The 21,010-nt window shown below is 43.4% G+C and overlaps 1 protein-coding gene across 8 annotated transcripts in view; it reads left to right on the forward strand.

The window, feature by feature from the left end:
• PTPRF (protein tyrosine phosphatase receptor type F) overlaps positions 1 to 21,010 on the forward strand; it is a 371,253-nt gene that overhangs the window by 165,236 nt on the left and 185,007 nt on the right. For all 8 annotated transcript variants that reach the window (XM_083845518.1, XM_083845516.1, XM_083845515.1 and 5 more), the window contains one exon: positions 18,353 to 18,498. In XM_083845518.1, the coding sequence (XP_083701644.1) occupies positions 18,353 to 18,498 (146 nt within the window). The remainder of the gene's footprint in view (positions 1 to 18,352; positions 18,499 to 21,010) is intronic.

Raw genomic sequence — 21,010 nt, forward strand, 5'->3', positions numbered from 1 at the left:
ATAAATAGAAATATAGTAATGCAAGGAGTTAATGGAATCACCAGTCCAGGATAGCGGTCTCCTGCTCTCATTTTGCCATGTCAGGATTGATAAAGTTTGTTGCAGTCATCATTCTCCTTTGATTAACTGCTACAGCCTTTCTTTTGAGCATTTTATATCTCAGATGTCAAGCTCTCTTTTTGCAGTGCCAAAAGGACTGCTTTAGAAATCCAAAAATGGCATTTTTTTCTGTTTGTTTGCGGCTCTAAAATGCTCAGTTGCTTCATTATTTAGTGGAAGGTGCTACTGGGATTCATTTGGTACACAGACTAGCATAATAACTGAACTTAAATGGAGGTGATGTGTTGAAACAGAAGTGGGAAGTGTCTTTGGAAGTGTTTTAATGTTAGTAGTGTGCGTATCAATCCAGTGTAGCAGGAGCTGCATTGAACTGCTTTTGTTTTAGAGTGCCTGCATATGACGATTCAGAAATGATAACGAGACCCCATATTTCATGGTGCCCTTCATTAGGGCCAGTAAGCACAGCAGAAGAGCTATTTGACTCACAACCGATAGGGTGGGGGAAGTGAATAGTGGAAATCTGAAAGTTTAACTGGAGATGGGCTCTCTAGCAGGTCTGCGAGGAAGATGACAACCACCAGGTTTATGGGAATAACAGCACTCAGGAGCTTGCCATTCTCTGTGCTGGTGTTGCAAGATGTGAAAACATTTGAAATAATTGTAAGTGAAGTTAATTTGGAAGGGCAATGGCTGCTAGTCAAGTAATATTTCTGTGTAAGGGAGATAAATTTGCAGGGTGATTTCCTGCACAGTTCATATGGTCTTGGAGGTATTGTAAGAAGTCATCTTTCATTAGTGATAGTCATACTTTATGCTTACAGCAGATAGCTTGTAGAAGCTTGCGAACACAGAGCCTCAAACTGAAAGATGGGAGAGGGAGACTGACTCCTAAACATAGCCACTCCTGTTTGAGGCAGGTATCAGAACACACCAACTTGATGAAGTAATGGGGAAAGGATTGCAGCATCACGGACTGGTGTGTGGGCACGTGGTGCATGAGCACGGAGCTGGTGAGGGGGCTCCAGAGCACAAGATGTGCCAGAAGAAGCTGGGGGAGCTGCGTTGCTTCAGCCTTAGGAAGACGTGGCTAATGGGAACTTTACTGCTGTCTTCACCTGCCCAAAAGGAGCAAGTGGGACAGGAGGAATCAGGGTCTTTGGACAGGTTTTTGGAGCTGAGAGCTGACACGTGTAAGGTGCACCACGGGGAATACGGATAATATATAATTTTTTAATTTATTTTTTTCTTCGCCATGAAGATGGTCAAACATTGGACCAGGAGCACAGGGAGGCTGTGGGACGTCCATCCTTGGAAACATTCAAAGCTTGACTTGTCAAGGCCCTGGGCAACCTGATCCAGCTTCAGAGTTGGATCCAACCTTGAAGCTGGTGCTGCTTTAAATGGGTGTTCATAACAGATGACCTCCAGAAGTCCCTTCCAATCTTGATTATTCTATGATTCATAAACTCTTGACGTGCTCAGAACTGTGGCAGGGTGTGTGTGTGTATGCACAGTGCATATGATGAAACAAAGTCATTGTCCATTTGTTTAATTTCTTTTGTTATTTAATCCATTGCATTTGATTACACTCCAATTTTTCTTTTATCTTTGAGACATACGGTTGGAATGGAGCTCTGTGTTTATTGAAGCCAGTCCCTGCTGCTGCAACATGCATTCAGCCCTGTCCTGGAATCCCATCAATAAATCTTTTTATGTGGTGATTAGCCATGTTTGAAAATAATGTTTTTGTTTATTTAAACACGGGCTCTGATGCATACATACAGTCATAGTATCTGCCATCTTTAGTCATCCAGTTGCTCAATAGCTGTCATAATAGATAAAGAAGTTTAGCGGAGATGAGATGCAGAGATGGAGGAGACTGTGTTGAAGTTCACTTAATAATTGTGATAGAGGATCAGATGGTGCTAGGAACACCTCCACTTGGGGGGCGGAGCAGCACTGGAGCAGGCTGCGCAGTGAGGCTGTCAGTTCTCTGTTCCCAGACCTTCCTGAGCCTCAGGAGACAGTACCAGTGCTGATGTGGTGTTGGTGAGGGTCCTGCTTCAAGTGGAGGTTGGACTGGAGACTTTCAGAGGTCCCTTTCCAACCATACTTTTGTGATCTGTGGACTCTTTTCCATAAACAGTTAAAAGCAGAAAATTGGTTCCTTTTTGTCCCTTTCTTACCTATATTGCAGAAGTGGTCTGAGGCTCCATAAAGACAGTTACACCTGCCTCAGCTTTTTGTTTGTATCACATTTTTCCATCCTTTGCAGGTGTACTAGTAGAAAATATCAGGAAACATTTGCTTTCCTCAAGTAACTAGGACAAGAATATTTTAGCAAGCTGTCACTGTGTAGATTGGAGGAGATAGAAGCAAGCTTGTTGCAGTGTTTGCTCTGGTTTTCAGCCTGGCCTGTTGCACTTGAAATCAGGCTTCGATGTGTCATGTTTGGCAAGCAGAGCATTTTCTGGACACTCAGTGGCGGGTGGGAAGAGCTGAGATGCCTTTGGAGCAGTGGGCATCTTGCCCTTTCAGAGAGCAATTATCTAGGATGTGTGGTTGTGGCTGTTCGTCACCAATAATTAATGAAAGACCATAAAAGCAAAAACAAATGTTTCCTTCTCTTAAATTCCTAAATGACATCCAGAGTTAAAGAACTTGAAAATGCAGTTGCAAGCACATAGTTACTTAGAATATACTTGCTGAGAAGTTAATAATGTATTTTTCTCTGATTTTATATTGAAGATTAATAGAAGGATAGGAGTTCTAGGAAGTGAGTGACACTATTACTGCTTTGCTAAAGCTTCCTGTAGATAATGGCCCTTTTAAAACTCCTAATGTAGTGTTTTCCTCGTTTCTTTCATAAATGGAATGGGCTTCTCAATGTTTAAGAAAAGAAAATCGAGGTTTTGCATAAGTAGATGTTTGCGGTACTTCTGAGTCATTTAGATCCAGTCACTCTCTTTAAATCATGCCAAAATGGCAACAAACCTGGATTTTAAGGAAACTTCAGAATTCTGAAAAAAGAATTATGGAGCAGATGTACCAAGCAGCCAACGTCTGTTTCTTCAATAAAATGATGAGCAAAGAATCGAAGGAGAGAAGGGTTGTAAAATAATATATGTTCTTCCCTGAACCTGCCTGTCAGCTCCTAAATTCAGACTTCTATTTCCCATGCAACCACCAACTTGCATTTGGACAGCAGCAATGAAGTTGTTTCTGTACTCTTTGCTTTCTGTAGCACATTTGACAACGTGTGACAGAGTCCTGCGTTCGAGTTAAGCTGCTTTAATTTTAGCAATGAGCATTTTGACTGATTTGTTCGAGAATTCCAAGAAAGAAAAACGACCCCAAATCAACTCATCCATGAAGGAGATAAGAACTGAAAAGGCACCTCTGGAATTCCTCGGTCCGTGTCAGAGGACAGGCGTCCTCCTGCACTGGTTCTCCTCCCAAGTTCACTTGTGCTGCCATCCAGAAGGGAGTCCATAAAGTGTGAGCTTGGTTGCGAGCCAGCCCATCGATGCCTAATGGCATTACGTGCAGCGTGGATGCGCTCAGAAACCGCAGTGGATGAATTACATACATGGGTGCCCGTTAATACAGTAAGAACAACACTAATATTGTTCTATATAATTTATTTCGTGAAGTTCACTTATTCATAGGTGAAGCACCAAATTAGCAAAACAAAAGTGGCTGGTAATATTATTAATAACGATCGCAGTAGTCTGAAAGATAAATCCCTGTCTGCTGCACTGCCACTGCTGAATTTATAATACTTTGAATGGGGCTTTCTAATACTTGGAATTTTAAACACTAGCCTCTGAAATGCGATTTGATGCAACTCAGTGAAAACACTTAATAGCTTTCAAGGCTCAGTCACCTGGAATAGGAGGCAGTATTTCCTTGTGGCGCTGGACCAGCGTGTCGCTTCCCTCCGGGATGTGGCAGTGCGATGACTTCAGAGTGCAAAGAGTTGGAAGTTTTAAATTAATGCGTGATTAATTTCTGTACTGTCATCATCTTTTCTCAAACCTTTAATTCATATGCCAGCTTTATCACCAGTAATAGTGGGAAAAAGCTTGGCTGAAGGAAATGTGAATCTAAGATTATGACTGGTGCTGCTGGGTGATTTCAGCACTTTGCAAATCGTGTTGTCAGCCGTCTCCGTACGATCTCAGCACTGAGAATGCAGGCAGCTGCTCTTGTGCTGGTGGGCTCGTTCTCCTAGTTTAAGGTTCATCCTCTGCTTTTTTTTTTTTTTTTTTACCTTTATCTCACTTTTAATTATCTGTTGTTATATTAACAACAGCTGAATTGCATGTTTTGCATGACTTTACAGCATAGCTCCTAATTTACACAATAAATGTACCTTTGAGGCTTCTGGCTAGTTAAAAGTAAACATTTTCTTCATTCCATGACCACAGTTAAAATGGAGGGAGATCTGGACATACACTTGTTTGTGAAGGTGCAAGTGGAGGTTTCCAAGCAGCTGTGTTAACAGACACTTTCTGCATGTGAAATGCAAGTTTTTTCAAATGTGGAAGTGGTAAGTCGGGAGGACGTTGTAGATGTGATCATACAAATTAAGCTACGGCTTAAAATTTTCTTGTTTCAGTTTATTAAGAACAACTAAAAGTCATATCCAAATATTACTACAGTCCTGGACTTTTCTTAAGGGCAAATTAAGGGGAACTAGCTAGTAAAACCTACTCAGAAATGGGTGAAGCCTGTAGTTTCTGCACTCAATATTAACAACAAGAAAAAAAAAGCCAGAGGAGGAGCTCGAAACCTAAGCAGATGAGCAGCCTCAGAAAGGTTTTGACGAGTAAGCAAAGAGACCACAAGCAATGTGAGGAACAGACTGGTAAGTCTGATCAGCAAAGACAGCTATGTTTGGAGAGGAACAAATAGGGACGACAGAGAATTGCCAAACGTTGAGCTGTTTGGAGACCTTGTGAAGTATAACAGTTTTTTCAGCTGCGTAACTTAAAAAAAAAGTGTGTGGGGAGAAAAGATGTTGATGAGATTATGACAAGTACTCTCAAGATGCCCAAACCCAAATGTATGCTTTTTCCTGGTTTTCTATAAAATGGTGCTGATACTGGGATTTTAAGTGTTGTGGGATCTACCAGGAGATCATGAAGCAGAATTAAAGAAACCTCATAAGAATCAACATGCAGTATCTTTTTCCAATAGAGGAGATAATTATTCTGACGGGTCTCATAGGGGAATATATTAGCAAACATTTTACTACTAGAAAGAAGGCGGGGTAAAAGCAATCCAAAGTATAAACTGGGGCAAAGAGAGGAAAGGGACAGAGAAGGAATGGAAACCTTTTCCACTAAAGGGTCATATAAGCATAGGGTCATACAAACAAGTGGGTATAGCCTGTAACAAATAACTTCAGAAACCACAGTCCACTTCCCAGCTGATGTTTCTGTGACCAGCAGTTTGGAACAGCTTTCCAGGAAGAGATGTGGCTGAAGCTCAAACCTCTCGTAAGAGGAGGTGTGATCCATTTACGAAGGATGCGGTGCACTGCAGCCCTGCGCGGCCGAGGGACAGGACAGCCCCTCGCAGCCCTCTGCTCCTCTGTGTTTTGGCTGTCCTAAATTACACTTGCTCTGTTGGGCTCGGTGCTTGGGTGTTGCTGCTTACTGTTCCTATTTCAAATTCCTCTTTGATGATGATGACAGGCACATCCCGTTTGACATGCTGTTGGTGTAACTCATTGCAGCTCAGCAAACGGGGAACCCCCTTTGATAAACATTTATTCCTGGAGAACATGAGCAGGGTTGGCAGGCACCCACCTTCAAAACATAAAATGAAAACCAGAGATTGGTGATAGGCAGGGCATTATTCCTGCATGGGTAATTCTTAAGTGAGAGCTACTTGGCTGTGTGCAGGGATACCATCCCCACTGCTAATACAGCTGAGCGACTAATAAAATTCACTTGAGGCAGGCATAATTGGACAGGCTCTTTGTCTCATCTCCCCGTTCTTTCCAGACCGTTATGATTTAGCAATGTGCTGACTTGCAGTAGGTGAGGAAGGCTGCCGTTCTTTCAAGCTTCAGATTTTATCGTGTACAGATTTGTTTCACCCTGGTGTACATCCTTCACGAAATATTCTGGGGTGCCACATCCCTGAGGTAGGAACAGCTCCTTCTCTCTCGTGCATGTAAAACCTGAGACACGTACTTAGCTCAAACTGCGGTGGCTTGTCATTCTCTGTGCTGGTATGGATTTTAGTTGAGCAAATCAAACGTGAAGCCAGGAACCTTGGGACTTGGTCAACAGAGCGGGGATGGGTGAAGGAGACTTAGATACAGCAACTCTGAAAAGCAAATTTGTTTTCTATTATAAATAGCTCTCGTGTAGTCTCCACAAAGAGCTTAAAAGCAAACCTTACAGGTTCGTCATCTGTGTGCACGGTGCATGTCCCTTAAGCTTGTAGCGAATGATAGCTTTGTCTAGCACTGAGAATAAAAGTAAGTGATGCAGACAAACAACAAGTACAGCACATCTCTGCGAGCAGCGTTCTTGTTTAAAGCTCTCCTGTGGCACATGCAGCCTTCTGTGAGTTTGGGCATCTCAGCACTGGTGATAAAAACATCTTTCTGGGCCCAAAAGTCCGCGTGAGTGCTGGTATGGCTGGTTCTGGGTTCTCCCAACAGGCTTATCCAGGTGCCCACATGGCGAGGATTCAGCAGTGGAGCAGCCACTTGCAATTCCCAGCTGCCCTCTGAGAGCCTGTGGATCTTGCTCACCGCTGGGACTTCTGCTGACGGGAGGAGAAATGTAGCTGATGATGCTGGAGGCTGGGTTCGGGGGCAACCCAGAGCTGTTTCTGAGGAGGTCCTGGCTAATACATGAAGAACATACTTGAGTGCACAAGAAGAAGAAGAGTTTTGGAGCTACTGAAGATTGTTCACAAACATTCCTGGTCTTTGTACTGAGCTCCTGCTTGCTGCTGGCTCAGTAAACCTAACTCCTCAGGCACTGCTGCAGCCTGTGGGGATCATGGCTGCAAGTGTGACCTGAGCAGTAAGGTCTTCACAGGGAGGCGCAGGCTGAGAGCCCACGTCAAGGATTCCTGCTGCTATGGTTTTGGTTGTGCACTGTAACTCCCTGCCACCTCTTCCCGTTGCAGTTTGGTCTGTTTGTGTCCCACCAGGAGCTGCAGGAGTTGATGTTGCAGCAAGATCAGTGACCGGCAGCTGAGGTCAGCATGTGGTGGGCTGGGATTCAACTCCCAGCACATCCTTCTAAACCACTATGGATCCCTCCATGGTCCCACGGCGTTGTTCTGGGCTCCTTGGGGCTGCAGCAGCTTGGCATGGCATGGCAAGCAGCGACTTCAGTGTAGACCACAGCTTTCTGCATTTCTTGGAGCTCTGTGCATAAATAGGTGAAATAAATAAAAGCAGAAAAGTAAAAGGCCACAAAAAATTCAAATCTGGAAACATGCCTGGTAGCCAGAGATTTAAAGAGCTTAGTCTGGAAACAGAGGCTGACCTGATCATCTATACAGAGAAAAGTTATTAAAATGAAAAGAGCTTTTCGTTTCTATCAGGTAAATTCATAACACAGCGAGGAGTAGATGCTAGAAGAATTAAATGAAGAATGCAGCAACCATGAAGGTGATTAGTTTTGAAGCCTTTTTCTAAAAGTCAGCCGTCGCTGAACCAGAAAGTGCTGCGTGGAGGATGGGACCGGCTGCCTCCTGGATGGAGCCCCTGCCGTGTGCCAAAGAGGGGCCGGATTGCAGCTGCTATAAAGCCATGACTCCCTGGCACGAGTCACTCGTGTGCTTCACCACGGGGCTCACGTTGGATGGAGTCAGGAGGTGTTTTCCCCGTGTGCAGAACCATCTGGGGAAGGCTCAGGGGCAGCGCCTGGACAGGAGGCAGCAGCTCCTGGAGCCTTCCCAGCTCCACCACCGCTTGCGCCAAGGTCAGCGTGCAGCAGGCGCTGAGCGGTGTGGCCTCAGCTGTCCCTCCTGGTGCATACCTTTGTCCTGCAGAGGATCCAAGCTGTTCAGCAGCCCTGCTGCCAGTCGCATGGGGAAGCCCTGGCATCAAAACTCTGCTTGAGTGGCTTTCAAGCTGCATGTCACGCTGTGCCTTCAGTCAGCCACCAGGGACATGGAGCGTTGTGGGGAGGTCTCAGCGAAGCGTCTCCCAGAAGCATCGAGCCTCAGCATCGAGGCTTCACAAGGAGTCAGACGTGGAGGAAGTGTTTTAATGGGGAAATAGTCCTGGTTTGGGGGGTATTTCATGTAAGCCCGAGCAAAAATCAATAATTTTTTTAAACACTTGAGAGTGTTTTGCCTGGGTGCCCAGCCACCTGCTGAAACTCCTTTCACTCTGGTAAACATTTAAATGTGGAAATGATTTTCCTTGTGTTTTTTTACAGACTCTACTATGCATGCTGAATAATAAAAAATGTTTGTACAAACAAGAAAAAATCACTGGCGTAATGGAAATACCAGAATGCCCTCGTTATCATTAAGCAGGACATTTTCCTCCTCACCAGGTAGATGAGGCAGAAATTCAGTTCATTACGAGGAGGAGGACAGAACAATGTACAGGAGCATTAAAATGAAATGCAGTTCCCTTGCCAAAGGCCTTGCTGAGAGCCCAGGAATGCCTTTGCTTTAGTAAAGGATGTTGTGAAGAAGTTGCTTACTCTGGCTCCTGGTTCTATTAAAGCCCTTGTACTACGCGCTCTGTTTACAAAATAAGGTTTATACTCGCTTTTAATTTGTAAAACCAGAGGAAAAACGTGAGCTTGGCAAAGCCTTTTGAACTGCTGAATCAAGGACTAGCTGCTTGCAAAGAGGGATTAAAACCTTTTAATCCCTTTGTGTAAAAGAATATGGTGTTTAATGTGGTAGGCATGCTGGCAAAATTAATTTTTATGTTTTCTCAAGCACAAGATTTTAGTTTTGTTTTCTGCTTCTGCATATCTTACGGGTCCTTTACATTATGCAACGCGCTTTACGTTAACTTTGAAGTTTTGGAGAAATTTGCAAAAAGCAAAATGCAGATGTGGAAGGACGAGTCAGAAGGAGCAGGCCCGGCTGTTACGGACGGCCTCGGGCGCGCAGGGGGTGCTGCTTGCGGAGCCCGCGGTGGCGGTGCGGGCTGCAGCACGGCGCGCGTTTGTGCAGGAGAGAGAAGGCCGAAATAAATTCCTGGATAAAGGGAAACTCGGGTGCTGTGCCTTGTGTATGATTAAACAGATGCTCTCTAGGTGTGCATTTGAAAGCCTTTAAGTGAATGTTGTGTAAATGGTGATAATTGGAGGCAGTCTCTTTGCAATCCTTTGTCAAGCTAAGTAAGGTCCAAGGCCAAAGGCCCGAATGTTTAATTGTATTAAACACAGAGGGTGAAAAATTTATTAACTCAGAAAGTGTGTATTACCAAGTTAATTGGAAGTGCCTTTAAGCTATTACCAGGTGGAAATTTGACTTCAGGTTTCAATTTTAAATTAAAGCAAAGCAGAAAGCCGTTCTGTCAGGCTGCTGGAAGCACTACAGCGAGAGCAGCGTCCCCGCTCACCCTCGTTGTTCTGCTCCGTGTAATGCTTGGGGTAAAAGCTGGGGAGCTGCAATTCAAAGCGAAACCCACGTACGGGGGTCTGGCTTTTCCCCAGGATACGTGGCAATCTGGATGCACAGATTGCAGCAGTTCTGGGAAAGCTCTAAACAGAGGAGGGGAAATGAAGAAGGCCTCAGGATCTGGAAGGATGCTTTTCTGGGCTGTTTTTCTGTTTTATTTTTAATCAGCATTCTTCAGTCAGATGCTGGGTTGCTCGGTGCTTCTTGGCATATTTTTCTTTTTCTAGCAGTGTGTTGTTTCAGGTATTGGAAGCAATTGTAATAACGGTGTCAGTGTAAACCTACCTCTCCCCCTTCCCTAGCGCGTGCACACAAAAATAAAAACCATGGAAAAAAGTCAGTCATAGCACAGGGATTAGCCAGAGTTGAGGATTTTCTTACTAAGATGTAAAGCAGCTCACACTGATAGCCAGCCAGGCACTTTGAGAAAGACATTGCAATTACAACAGCCGTGAAAAATAATGGAGAAAATTTGCCACCCTGTGCGCAAAATCTGGAGGCACCCTGCAGACGTGCTACGGAGAGAAACCACCTCCCCGTTGCGATAAGGGCTAAGTCGTCTGCCTGAAACTCCCTCCACAAATAAATCAGCACCCAGAATGCGCAGCACTGCTCAGTGACTTGCACGGCATCCGTGTGTGATGGATGACTGAGACAATTCTGTTTCAGTATCATGTCAGCTAATTTTAGGTGTTTAAACTCTTTCAACAATTTCCATGATTCATAAAGAGACAGAATAAGAAATTTGCTGAAGTGCAGCGCTATAATGGCAGGCTGTTGCTGCAGTTTATTAATACCCAGTAATCGCGGCCTTAACACTTGAGTGAACTAACTGCTGTTAGTATTTCTGTGGAATAAGCAGGTTTCTCCAAACATCAACGTTTGATAGTGGGCACAGTTTCTAGTGGTGCGGGGCTGGTTTGTGTATAACCAGGTCAGACACCTGGCCAGAAGTGGAGTTTTGTTGACAGGACACACAAGTTATTAACACGTCGTATTACGAAGGAATTTTAAAATGGTCACTTTTCCCTTAAAGACTCTTTAATGACTTATGTTGGATTTAGTAAGCATAAATCCTGTATTAGCAAAAGAGCAAAGAGTGCTTGCAAATGGCAGTTTGCACGTGAAGATGCCCACAGGCACATCATCCCCTTTGGAAAAGGTTCTGCATTTAGGCTGGGTTTACGGTGGGGAAGGAGGCTGCAGCAATTGTAAGCAGCACCTGTTAGCTGAGAAGGGAGGAGCCAGAGATAGCAAGAGTTTGTGAATTTAGGTCATTGTAGATACTGATAAAATTACACATTTGGTCTGGCGTGTGTGCCCTTGCATTCTCCTCAATTAAACTTATTTACAGATAAACAAAGCGCAGCGGGTCTCGCCCTGAAACGAGTACCTGGCGTCTTAGTTCACTGCGTTTAGGGGAAATCACAGCCTCTGCTGGATGACTGCTTTTATTATTTTTAATTTAATTTTTCTGCTGAAAGTTATGGAGGTCACTGAGCACGTTAAAAGATCTACTACTTAGAGAGTTATGTATTAATCGTTCACTTTATTTGGTTTCATTCTGTATGAATTCGGGAGGTATCTGTGAGAAGCTTTATGGAAGCCAGGTAATGAAGGTGAGGAGAAATGCAACTGGCTTTGAGATAATCCTTGTAGATTTGATTGTTATGGACAAACACACTTAAAGCTGGAAAATTCAACCACCAAAATGGGATTAAAATAGCAGAATCATTTGTCCTAGCTGTTGGGCATCTCTTAAGCATTAAAACCTAACAAGATGATAAAACTAGAGAGTAGGGTGTGCAAGTAACGTTAGGTAGCCTTCTGTATTTCAGAGCAGTGTGAGGAATGCGTGGATTTGGAATGCCGTTTTCTGTGGCTCAGATGTGTTTTTTAAGTGTTCTTTAAAGTGGATGGGGAAAAGTTAATGATCCATTGGATAAAGGGAAATTTATGTACCTGTGCATGCAACACCCGAGCATATATATTTGTATTTTTTTATTAAGTACTTTACACCAGGCAAAAAGAAGGATAAATTTTTCAGTTACAGAGTGCTGTAGCAGAGTAAACTCACAACAAAAAATAGGAGGAAATAAAGAATGAATTAGCATTGTGGTCAGCAAGACCCATTGATGCTGGTAAGCTGCTGTTAGAGAGATGTTATTACAAGGCTCAAACAGGTTCTTCACACTTGCAAATTATCCAAAAATGCAAAGTGCAAGCTTGAAAAATCACATTTTGCCAACCAGTATTCCTAACGACCACAAAGGGACAGGAATCACAGTGAAATAATGGTGGGTATATTGCAAGGAAAATACAAGGATATTACACATTAGGATAGGGAGAGAGCCTGGTGGCTTGCCTCCTGCTCTGCAGCAGGTGCTTAGGAGAAAAATCATAGAGTGATTTTCACCAGCATATCTTTCTAGCAGGCATCCATCCGTGCACAGCTATCAATCGCCCAAGGTCATAAAGGAAACAGATTAAGAGGGAAGTCCTTGCTGTATGTATAAGAACGGGCCACCTCTGTCTTCTAGGCCACTTTATTTCCCGTTCAAAGTCAGCCATGAGCATGAGGAAGCCTGTGTCGTTCTTGGTTTCTTCCTGGTGGTGTAACAGCGGAGCCACATCATCATTTTCAGCGTACTCATCCTGACAGCAGCTGTGTGGAGCAGCAGGCACATTTCACAGTGGAAGCCAAAGCACAGTTGTACATCAGCATAGGTGATGGGGAAGGTTAAAGACAGGGATTTAAACCTGAATTTCTCAATTTCCAGATGAAAGAACTATTCCCACTATGATCTTTTCCTGCTTGTGTCAGTAACTTCTTTTTAATTCATTTAGCCTGGGCATCTAAATAAGGTTACCCACGTGTTCCTATTGCATGTGCTCATCTAGTTCGTCTCATATCACAACTGTAACTATTTTTTCTTTCACAAAATAGACTACTTTCAGTCTTAATTTAGCCCAAGCCATAAAAGCTTTCTGATAAAAATGCAAGCTCCCCTCTCCTACAAAGCCAGTCTTATTTTTGGCTGCCCTTCTGTTCTGCTGAGAACAGTGGGCACTTGTAGCGGGAGGACAGAGTTATTTTTCTTTAAAATCTCTCGCAGCAGGTGAGTGTTCACAGAACACTTAATTGCAGAGATGTGTTTAATAATTCATTTTTCTCAAACCTGTGTGTGACTCTGTGGAAAAACGGCATCCACGAGAACAGGAGGAGCACTATGATTGCTGGTTTCTGAATTAGAATTTTTGGATGAGGTACATTTGATGTGGGTGCTAAATACTTGAAAAAGCATCAGAATTCAATTTCATTTTCTCATTTATTTTAAGAAACCATCTGATGATGTGTTTTTGAAATAAACAAGTTAATATTTGTGTATAAGTGCCATATTTATGTTGGCATATATTACATTTTAGCCACTTTAAATTCTTTGGCTATTACAAAATTACAGCGAAACATCTTTCATGTGACTGCTGTGTGCTTAATGTGTAGCAAAAGATGAGAATCTGTGCTAAATATACATGACCCAACATCATTTTCAAGGCTCTGCCAGTCAGGCAATGCAGATCATATGTAATACGGCTCACGTAAAGGACACGTTGCCAGGTTAGAGGGAGAAAGGCTCCATCCCTCTGTGCTTTGGCCTTGAAGGTTATCTGGCAAGAGGGATTTTTCTCCTCGGTTTTGGGTCCTTTGGTCCTTTGTTTTGGGGAGAGGCTGTATAGCCTGTGGAAACAGCCTGGGTGATGTTGAAGTCACTCTGGACTGGTTTGTTTGTTTTTGTTGTTGATTTTTTTTTAAGGGAAAAAAATGAAAAAAGGAGAATTGAAATGTTACTACTCTTGGTAGGGCAAATTTTGAGATAGCAGCTGAGATGGTTTTCTGATTTATAACCATTGTTTCACAACAAGCAAATTGTCTAGAATAGCAGAGAACAACAGTGATTTTTTATATATAATAGGAGTGAGAGAGATGCATCTTCATGGTTGGCTGTCTCTTGCTCTCGGTTGCCCTGCAGGAAGGCTGTGTCACCAGTTCTGCGGCAGACCACAGATTGTGCTTTTGAGGCTTCAGGGTCCCCTCCGAGGCCACCCCATGTCCTTTTGCTGGGTAGGGCGGCCAGCAGCCTTACCGGCTAGTGCATGCCTGACTTGGCCGCTGGTATTTCTCTCTCTGGCTGTCTGTACCCATGTTCTTGTGGACCTGTTCAAACATAACTCAGGGGAGCATTGCCTTTGAAAGCTTCACGCACCCTAGCTCAGCCCAGGTCTCTGCATGAGCCTGCTGCTGTCCTCTGGTGTACTGAAGCAGACTTGAGTGTGCGTAAATCTTGGCTAGCATGGTTTCCCCACCGTGAGACCCTCCTTGTGATTCAGCTGATAGGATTATCCAGAAATCTCTATTTGCTCAGCAAGTGACTTTTTCAGCGGTATTAGCTGTGAAAGGAAAGTCCCTTTCTTTGAAACGTTAAAAAAAAAAAAAGTTTCTTAATGGAGGGATGTGTCTGAGCTAGTTATCTTTCAGCTCCCTGTCAAATAAGACAGAGCCCATTTCTTAAAACACAAAACACTCCATTTTTTGCTGTCTTCCACTTCAGAACTGTTGCTCCCATAAATTCTATAGAATAATGCAGTTCTCAGCAAAGACCAAGCAGGAAAAAATGTAAACCAAGAAGGTGAAATTTTTTTCTTTGCTCCTGCTTGAGGCTTATGAGTAAATAGAAACGATGATACCAGTAATTTCCACTCCTAGTGTCATGGGTACTTGGTTATGAAGTGAGGAGCAAGAATTCATTTAGAGGGCAAGGACCGAGCGTGCTCTGGGGATCTGGCCCTGAGCAGAGAGGCTGCAGTCATTTGGACTCGGAATAATCAAATGACAAATACACAAGTCTGGAGTTGTTACTCTGTGCGATGTAGTAAGCAGAGGTGGGTGTGATGGGCACCCAGCCCCCTGACACCTCTCCCTGCCGTCACCCAGGACTTGCTCAGTAGGTTCTCTCTTGCTTTGTCTTCAGAATATGAACAGTCTTCTTGTTGAAAGCTTGAAAAAGAAAATATATATATATACACACACATATATGTATTCAGCTCTGCCTGGTCCTAACTTCATTATGGAAATGACAGGATTTCACTACAAGAGACATTTCAGATCCGTGTATTTATTTGTAGTTTGTTTGAACAACTAATGTTAAACTTCAGACTTGACACGAAGGTAATCATCTGTGGAGACTTGGGTCATGTTTTTTTTAAGAAGAGAGGAACAAGAGAATGACTTGGTAACTGATTAAATATTGTATTTTCAGTACACCATTATTTTTTCTTGTTGTGTTTCCAAGGCTACCCCAAGAGTGCAAACTTTCAAAACAGGTTAAAAAAAAGACTGTTCACACCATTACGTGGCTCTGTCCCTGGTGGTTACTGCTGCCCTTCGAGGTGACCGTACTGTTGTGTCCCACAGCAGTTAGAGATGGTGACGGGAGGGCAGCTGGGGAGGTCTTCTAGTCCACCAAACATGTGTTTTCCTTGGAATCCAAGAATCTCCTGGATGAAATCTCATATTTTTGTTAGTGCTCACTGAGAGAAAATTTGGGAGTTTCTGTAAAAGTTACCAATAGGTTTAAAAATATGTATGCCCATGTCCAACTATTGTCCTGGGGCCAGAACTCAGGATTTTAGGTTTGCTTAATTAGTACTTCCATTTAAAACTTTAGGGCATACAAACATTTCAAATTGCTTTGTAGAAATTCCTTTTCTCAGACTGTGTGAGAATTTGGTTTATATACAGGCATACTTTCGTGACCAGTCTCGGTAGATTTAGATGGGTTCCAGAAATCAGTGTTGCTCAATTAAATGTGTAGGGGGAAAAAGATTCATTATAACAATGTAAATTCAAGTTGAACAAGGCAGCAGGTTTTTTTAGATTTTACTGCCTGTGAACGTTCAGTTTCCTTTTGTTCTGTTTTTTAATAGTATTGATTTTTTTAAATGTACGAAAGTAAAGTAAGTCCTTAGTGTACAAAGTGGGGAGTTGGTGTACAGTGAGAGATATAATTGCATTGTATCCTTCAAGGACAAAAGTTTTGGATTCTGCTGCATTTGTCATTTGAAAAATTTAGACTATTTTACTAAGATCACAGAGTAAATAACAAAAACATAAAAAGAACAAATCAACTGCAGAAATGCAATACAAGACGTCAGCTCAGCACACTGCATAGCAAAACAGTCAATCACGCTGCAATCACCAGCTGCCTGAACAGTAAATTAACATTTCACTGGGATAGATGAGAGGTGAATAAACACAGATATATGTAAATATAAACTAAGTAGAAATAGACATGATTATAGATGAGTAAATACGTGAAATCAGCATCAGTTAAGCAAGCACACTTAATAATTGTTTGCTGTTAATGTCAGGACAATGTGCCAAAGACTGCAGATGGTGGCTATTATGTTTTAAAAAGGCTTTTTCTGGGTTTTGAGCTATTTTCTTTGCCCAGTCCTCAAGGCTTCCTTCACCAAGCGTGGGCCCATTTCAGTACACCTCTGTAAATGTCTGTGGTCAGGTCAGCTCTGTGATTTTCCTCCAGCAGCTTGCCAAGGACAGACAGTGTGTCCCCACATCTGTGTGGATGGTGCTAACCCCATCGCATTCCCAGTCTGTAAAGGCCTTTTGGAAATAAAGCTGCAGAAATAGAGGCCCAGACTTGCAGCTCAGAGTCTCAGCTGTCACCTCCGGCTGGGGCTGGCATGTTCCCTGGTATCTGCGGCCCGTGTCAGTGGTTCGTGGGCTCCCTAGCACACAGCTGCAGTCTGCGTCGAGCCTCTCGGCCTTGTAAAACGTAGTGGTTGGAGCAGGTCACTTGGTTGAGCTGCCCCAAGTGTTGAGTTGCCCCGTGTTACCCTGTGGGGACGTTGGGGTCCTGCATAAGCAGCTGGTGTGTGCTCAACCAGAAGGTGAAGATAGGCTTAAGGAAGTCCCGCAGTTTTAGCAAAGTCTTAAAGTATTGCTGTGTGAGGGCAAAGTCGCACTTCACAGCTTTGGGCGATGGGTGGCTGCTGCTGAAGGAGAGGACCCATCTTCTGGTGCCCCCCTTACGCTTGTCTGATCCTGCCCCAAGCCCCTGCGTTCCCCAGCCTGCTTTAAAAAATGGCAAAAAAAAAAGTAGCTTTCTGCCAGGTTAGGGTCTCCATCTGCTCCAGAGAGGCTCTGGTGCAGAGGCTCTGGACCCTGGAGCTGCATGTAGGATTTGGTTGCTGGTGGCTGGAGGCCGGGAAGGGCAGCGAGTAGGATGAGGAGCGGGCAGAGCAAGCACCCCTTTCACTAACTGCAAGGTCAGCGCAGCTGTAACGAGCAGTGATCATTTTAATCTCTTACACATTAGGAAAATACGTTTAAACGTTGCTTCCTCTTGGGGTTGCTGAATCCATATCCCTTCTGGATCATGGAAACTCAGCTCTCAGTTCATCAAAAGCTTAATGTTAAAACCACCTTGCTTTACAGATGTTCCCAAGCTTCCCTAAAAAAGACACCTTCATGGACATGTCAAGAACATGAAGGTGAGGAGCTGCAGCCAGCTCCGCTGGGGACGGCAGTTGAGGGGGTCTCTCCTCCTCTCGCTGGCTGCAGGCATTTCCTCCTTTTTGTCTCTGTGCCATTTCTAGGCCAGGCTCATCTCTGATGTGATTAATCAGAACTGTGTGCTACGTTCAAAACGTGGCCTCGTGTGCAGAGTGACATCATGGGTGGACTCCATTAACTCCCTGCATGGGGTTAAATGTTTTAGTGCTGCATAGGGATAAGAGATCATCACATGCTTCTTACTTGGGCAAAGCAGTGTTTCAAAACTGCCCTGGGGTCAAATGTTGCCAACATTTCTTGTACAGTGGGTGCACAAGAAAGATGAAAATCTTTCAACCTAGATACCTAATTTTATTGATCCAAAAGACACAACTGTATTTTCATGAAACTTTTTATTGATTATTAAAATGTTACACGATTTTTTTTTTCATTTCTGCTGAGTCTTTCAGGCCTGAAAGTCACTTTGATTTCCTTGCTGACTTTCAGTTTTAGTGATTAGTTTCTTACCAAGCATAGGCCAGCCTGTGCAGGTTTCCAGATACTTAGCCAGTAGAATTTTTATGTCAACCCACATCTAAAATGAACTTAAAGCTTCTTAGCTGTGCACATAAAACTGTATCTGTTAATTTTGACAAATGTCTTAACAGCTTTCGGGAAAACTAATGTCAACGTATGGTACATTTTGTAGGTTTGGTGTGTCAGCTGTTCTGTAATTTCCAGCGCTGTGACCACGTTATAAACCTGCAAAAATCCATTTATTAAAAAAATAAGCCGTAAAAATGGTTTCAAATTGTCATATACCTGAATGAATGCCCAGGGGGCTGGGGGGGAGCCCTCTGTTGCCCTCATTTACAGGCAAACCAGATGGACTTTATTCATTTCAGGAAAAAGGGTACTCAAGCAGAAACTGTGCTTGTCATGTTGCAGTCTGTACTGAATTTGTGTGGCCGAGGCCATTCAACCTGGATTTGTAGTGGGAGCACCAATTATCTTTTAATTTAGATTTACATGACGCATTCCTTGCTTATCTGATGTTGTGTCCTCATGGGGGTGATCTGGTTGTTTTTCCAGGCAAGCCAACGTTTATGAAAGCTCCTGAAGATCAGATTGGGATTTCTGGAGGAGTGGCCTCTTTTGTGTGTCAGGCAACAGGAGAACCCAAACCTCGTATCACATGGATGAAGAAGGGGAAGAAAGTCAGTTCTCAGCGGTTTGAGGTAATAAAAATAAATAAAATTGGAAAACAGTCTAATTCCTGCAGGTCTTAGGTACACAGTACTCATTACTGCAGCCCAAGTATTTCTGCATCACAGCAATACAGAGTCTAGGGCTTTAAAGTTAAGTTTCTTCCCTGCAGCAATGCAATCTGTAGAGCTGGTGTTATTTGTGAGCATGATGCTGGTTGCACACACGGGAGATCCTTCTTCAGATGAGAGGCAGGCTAGCACTGAATGGGATGGCAGAGAAAAGTTGCATCTAGCAGTAGTTTTCTGTTTTCATTGTGAAAGCTGATATGGCACCTCCTTGGCCTGCTATCCCTAGTGAAATTAAAAAGTGGGATGTCAAAATCCTACTGGAAGGCTTTCTAAGCGAAGGCTGCTGTCACCCCTCCCACAAATGCACTTGAAAAGAGAATGGTGAAGCCATCTGACAGAGTAATTTGAATTCCCTAGAATTGTAGAATACCCCAAGTTGGAAGGGACCCACAAGGATCATCAAGCCCAATTCCTGGCTCCACACAGGACCACCCAAAAAAACCAAACTGTATGTCTGAGAGAGTTGTCCAAATGCTTCTTGAATTCCAGCAGGCCCAGTGCCATGATCACTGCCCTGGGGAGCCTGTTCCAGTGCCTGACCACCCTCTGGGTGCAGAATCTTTTCCTAACACCCAGCCTGACCCTCCCCTGTCCCAGCTCCATGCCGTCCCCTCGGGTCCTGTTGCTGTCCCCAGAGAGCAGAGCTCAGCGCCTGCCCCTCCGCTCCCCTCGTGAGGGAGCTGCAGGCCGCCATGAGGCCTCCCCTCAGCCTGCTCTGCCCTGGGCTGAACAAACCAAGAGACCTCAACCACTCCTCATACGTCTTCCCCTCTAGACCCTTCACCACCTTTGCAGCCCTCCTTTGGACTCTAAAAGTTTTATGTCCTTATACTGTGGTGCCCCAGACTGCGCACAGCACTTGAGGCGAGGCCTCACCAGCACAGAGTAGAGCAGGACAATCACTTCCCTCAGCCGGCTAGCAGACTGAGAGAAGGCAAGAAGGAAGAACAAGTATCAGAAATATTTATAAAAGACGTCTAATTGGGTTCGTATTTTAAATATCAAATATACTATCACTGACTTTCTCCACCTTTTTCTCCGCTTTCTTTTTTTTTGGAGTTGGGTTCTTCTGTCTAAAACTGCCCTTGAAAATGTGGCCCTGCCCACCGTTCTGCTGTCTTTCCTCTAATCCTCGTCTTTGTTGCTTTTTGCTTTTCTGACTAGACCACAGATGACTTCATTGCCCAGAGTAGACCGATTCAAGTCACCAATTTTTTAATCATGATTTTGTATGTGAGCAGGAAACATTTATTAAAGTAATCAATTGCAAACTTTTTTGTATAAAGGTTTGTTTTGTTGTATAGTACTGTGCTGTTTAAACATTCTGATTTGTAAGTGAATATAAACTTTGTAGTGAATTCGGTGACTGTTGTGGCTTACCAGAAGGATACACATTATTATATGCATTTACATGAGCAATTTCATACCTTCATTCACTTCAGTTTTGATACATAGTTAAAGCATTTGTAATGTGTTAGGAGATAATGAATAATGTCTGTATTTTTTGCCAGGTAACTGTTAATTCTACCTCATTTCTAAGCTAGTCTTTATTTAGAAGAAAACTGGAATTCAGTTAAAATGATAAAAAAAATAAATCTGATGTACACATGCTGAGTAGAGATATCCATAGTTAGCAAATTGAACAGTGTTTCTGTTCTTGGTGTCTATCAGGTCTCTAGTGGTTGTAGCTCCCTTCTTCTCACACACAGCATTTATTCAAGGGATATTAAGGGAAAAAAGGACTTCTCTGCTCTTTCACCTCATAGCTTTTCAATCCTTATCACTGAACTGAATTAGTCTCTGCATCTGACTGTTGCTTTGAAATTTGGCAGTAGCTCTACGCTGTGGAAGGATTATAGTAAGTTTAGCATTTTGTTACAGTTCTGTATTTAATTTAAAATCCAATTAAAAAAAATGTAATTTTAAAAAATATATCGCTGCAGTGTTCACCTTCCAATGTCCTGTCTGCTGCTACTTGACCCCAAATTAGGGTTTATTTGCAAGCTGTTTCCATTATTTCAAGCAAAATGATTATTCCTTCCAGTGTGAGGAGTAACAGATTTTCAGTGGTCTTGGTTACCTTTTTATTTCTTCCTATTTTTCCTGTCGCTGCAGAGTCTTGGGGGGCACATTATTTTCTCACTCCTGTTTTCACTCCTTTGGTCTTGGTGCTGTGAGAAGCACACCTAAGTAGGGCTCTTGAAATCAGGTACAAGTTTTGCACGGAGGTGATACAGGCCCCAGGCTGACGCGTGTGTCTGGAGCAGTGTACAGCTTAGTCTCTCCATCTGCCCCTGCATTCCCCAGTGACAGGAGGGGTCTTGTGCCTTTCCCTCATGTTGTCACCATCTGCAGTTCAGTTAATATTTCCAAGTTTTACAGTGCTCAGTAATAGGAGAAGGACGAGTTTGGC

This window comes from Anser anser (genome assembly GCF_964211835.1).
Source record: "Anser anser genome assembly, chromosome: 8".
Taxonomy (NCBI): Eukaryota; Metazoa; Chordata; class Aves; order Anseriformes; family Anatidae; genus Anser; species Anser anser.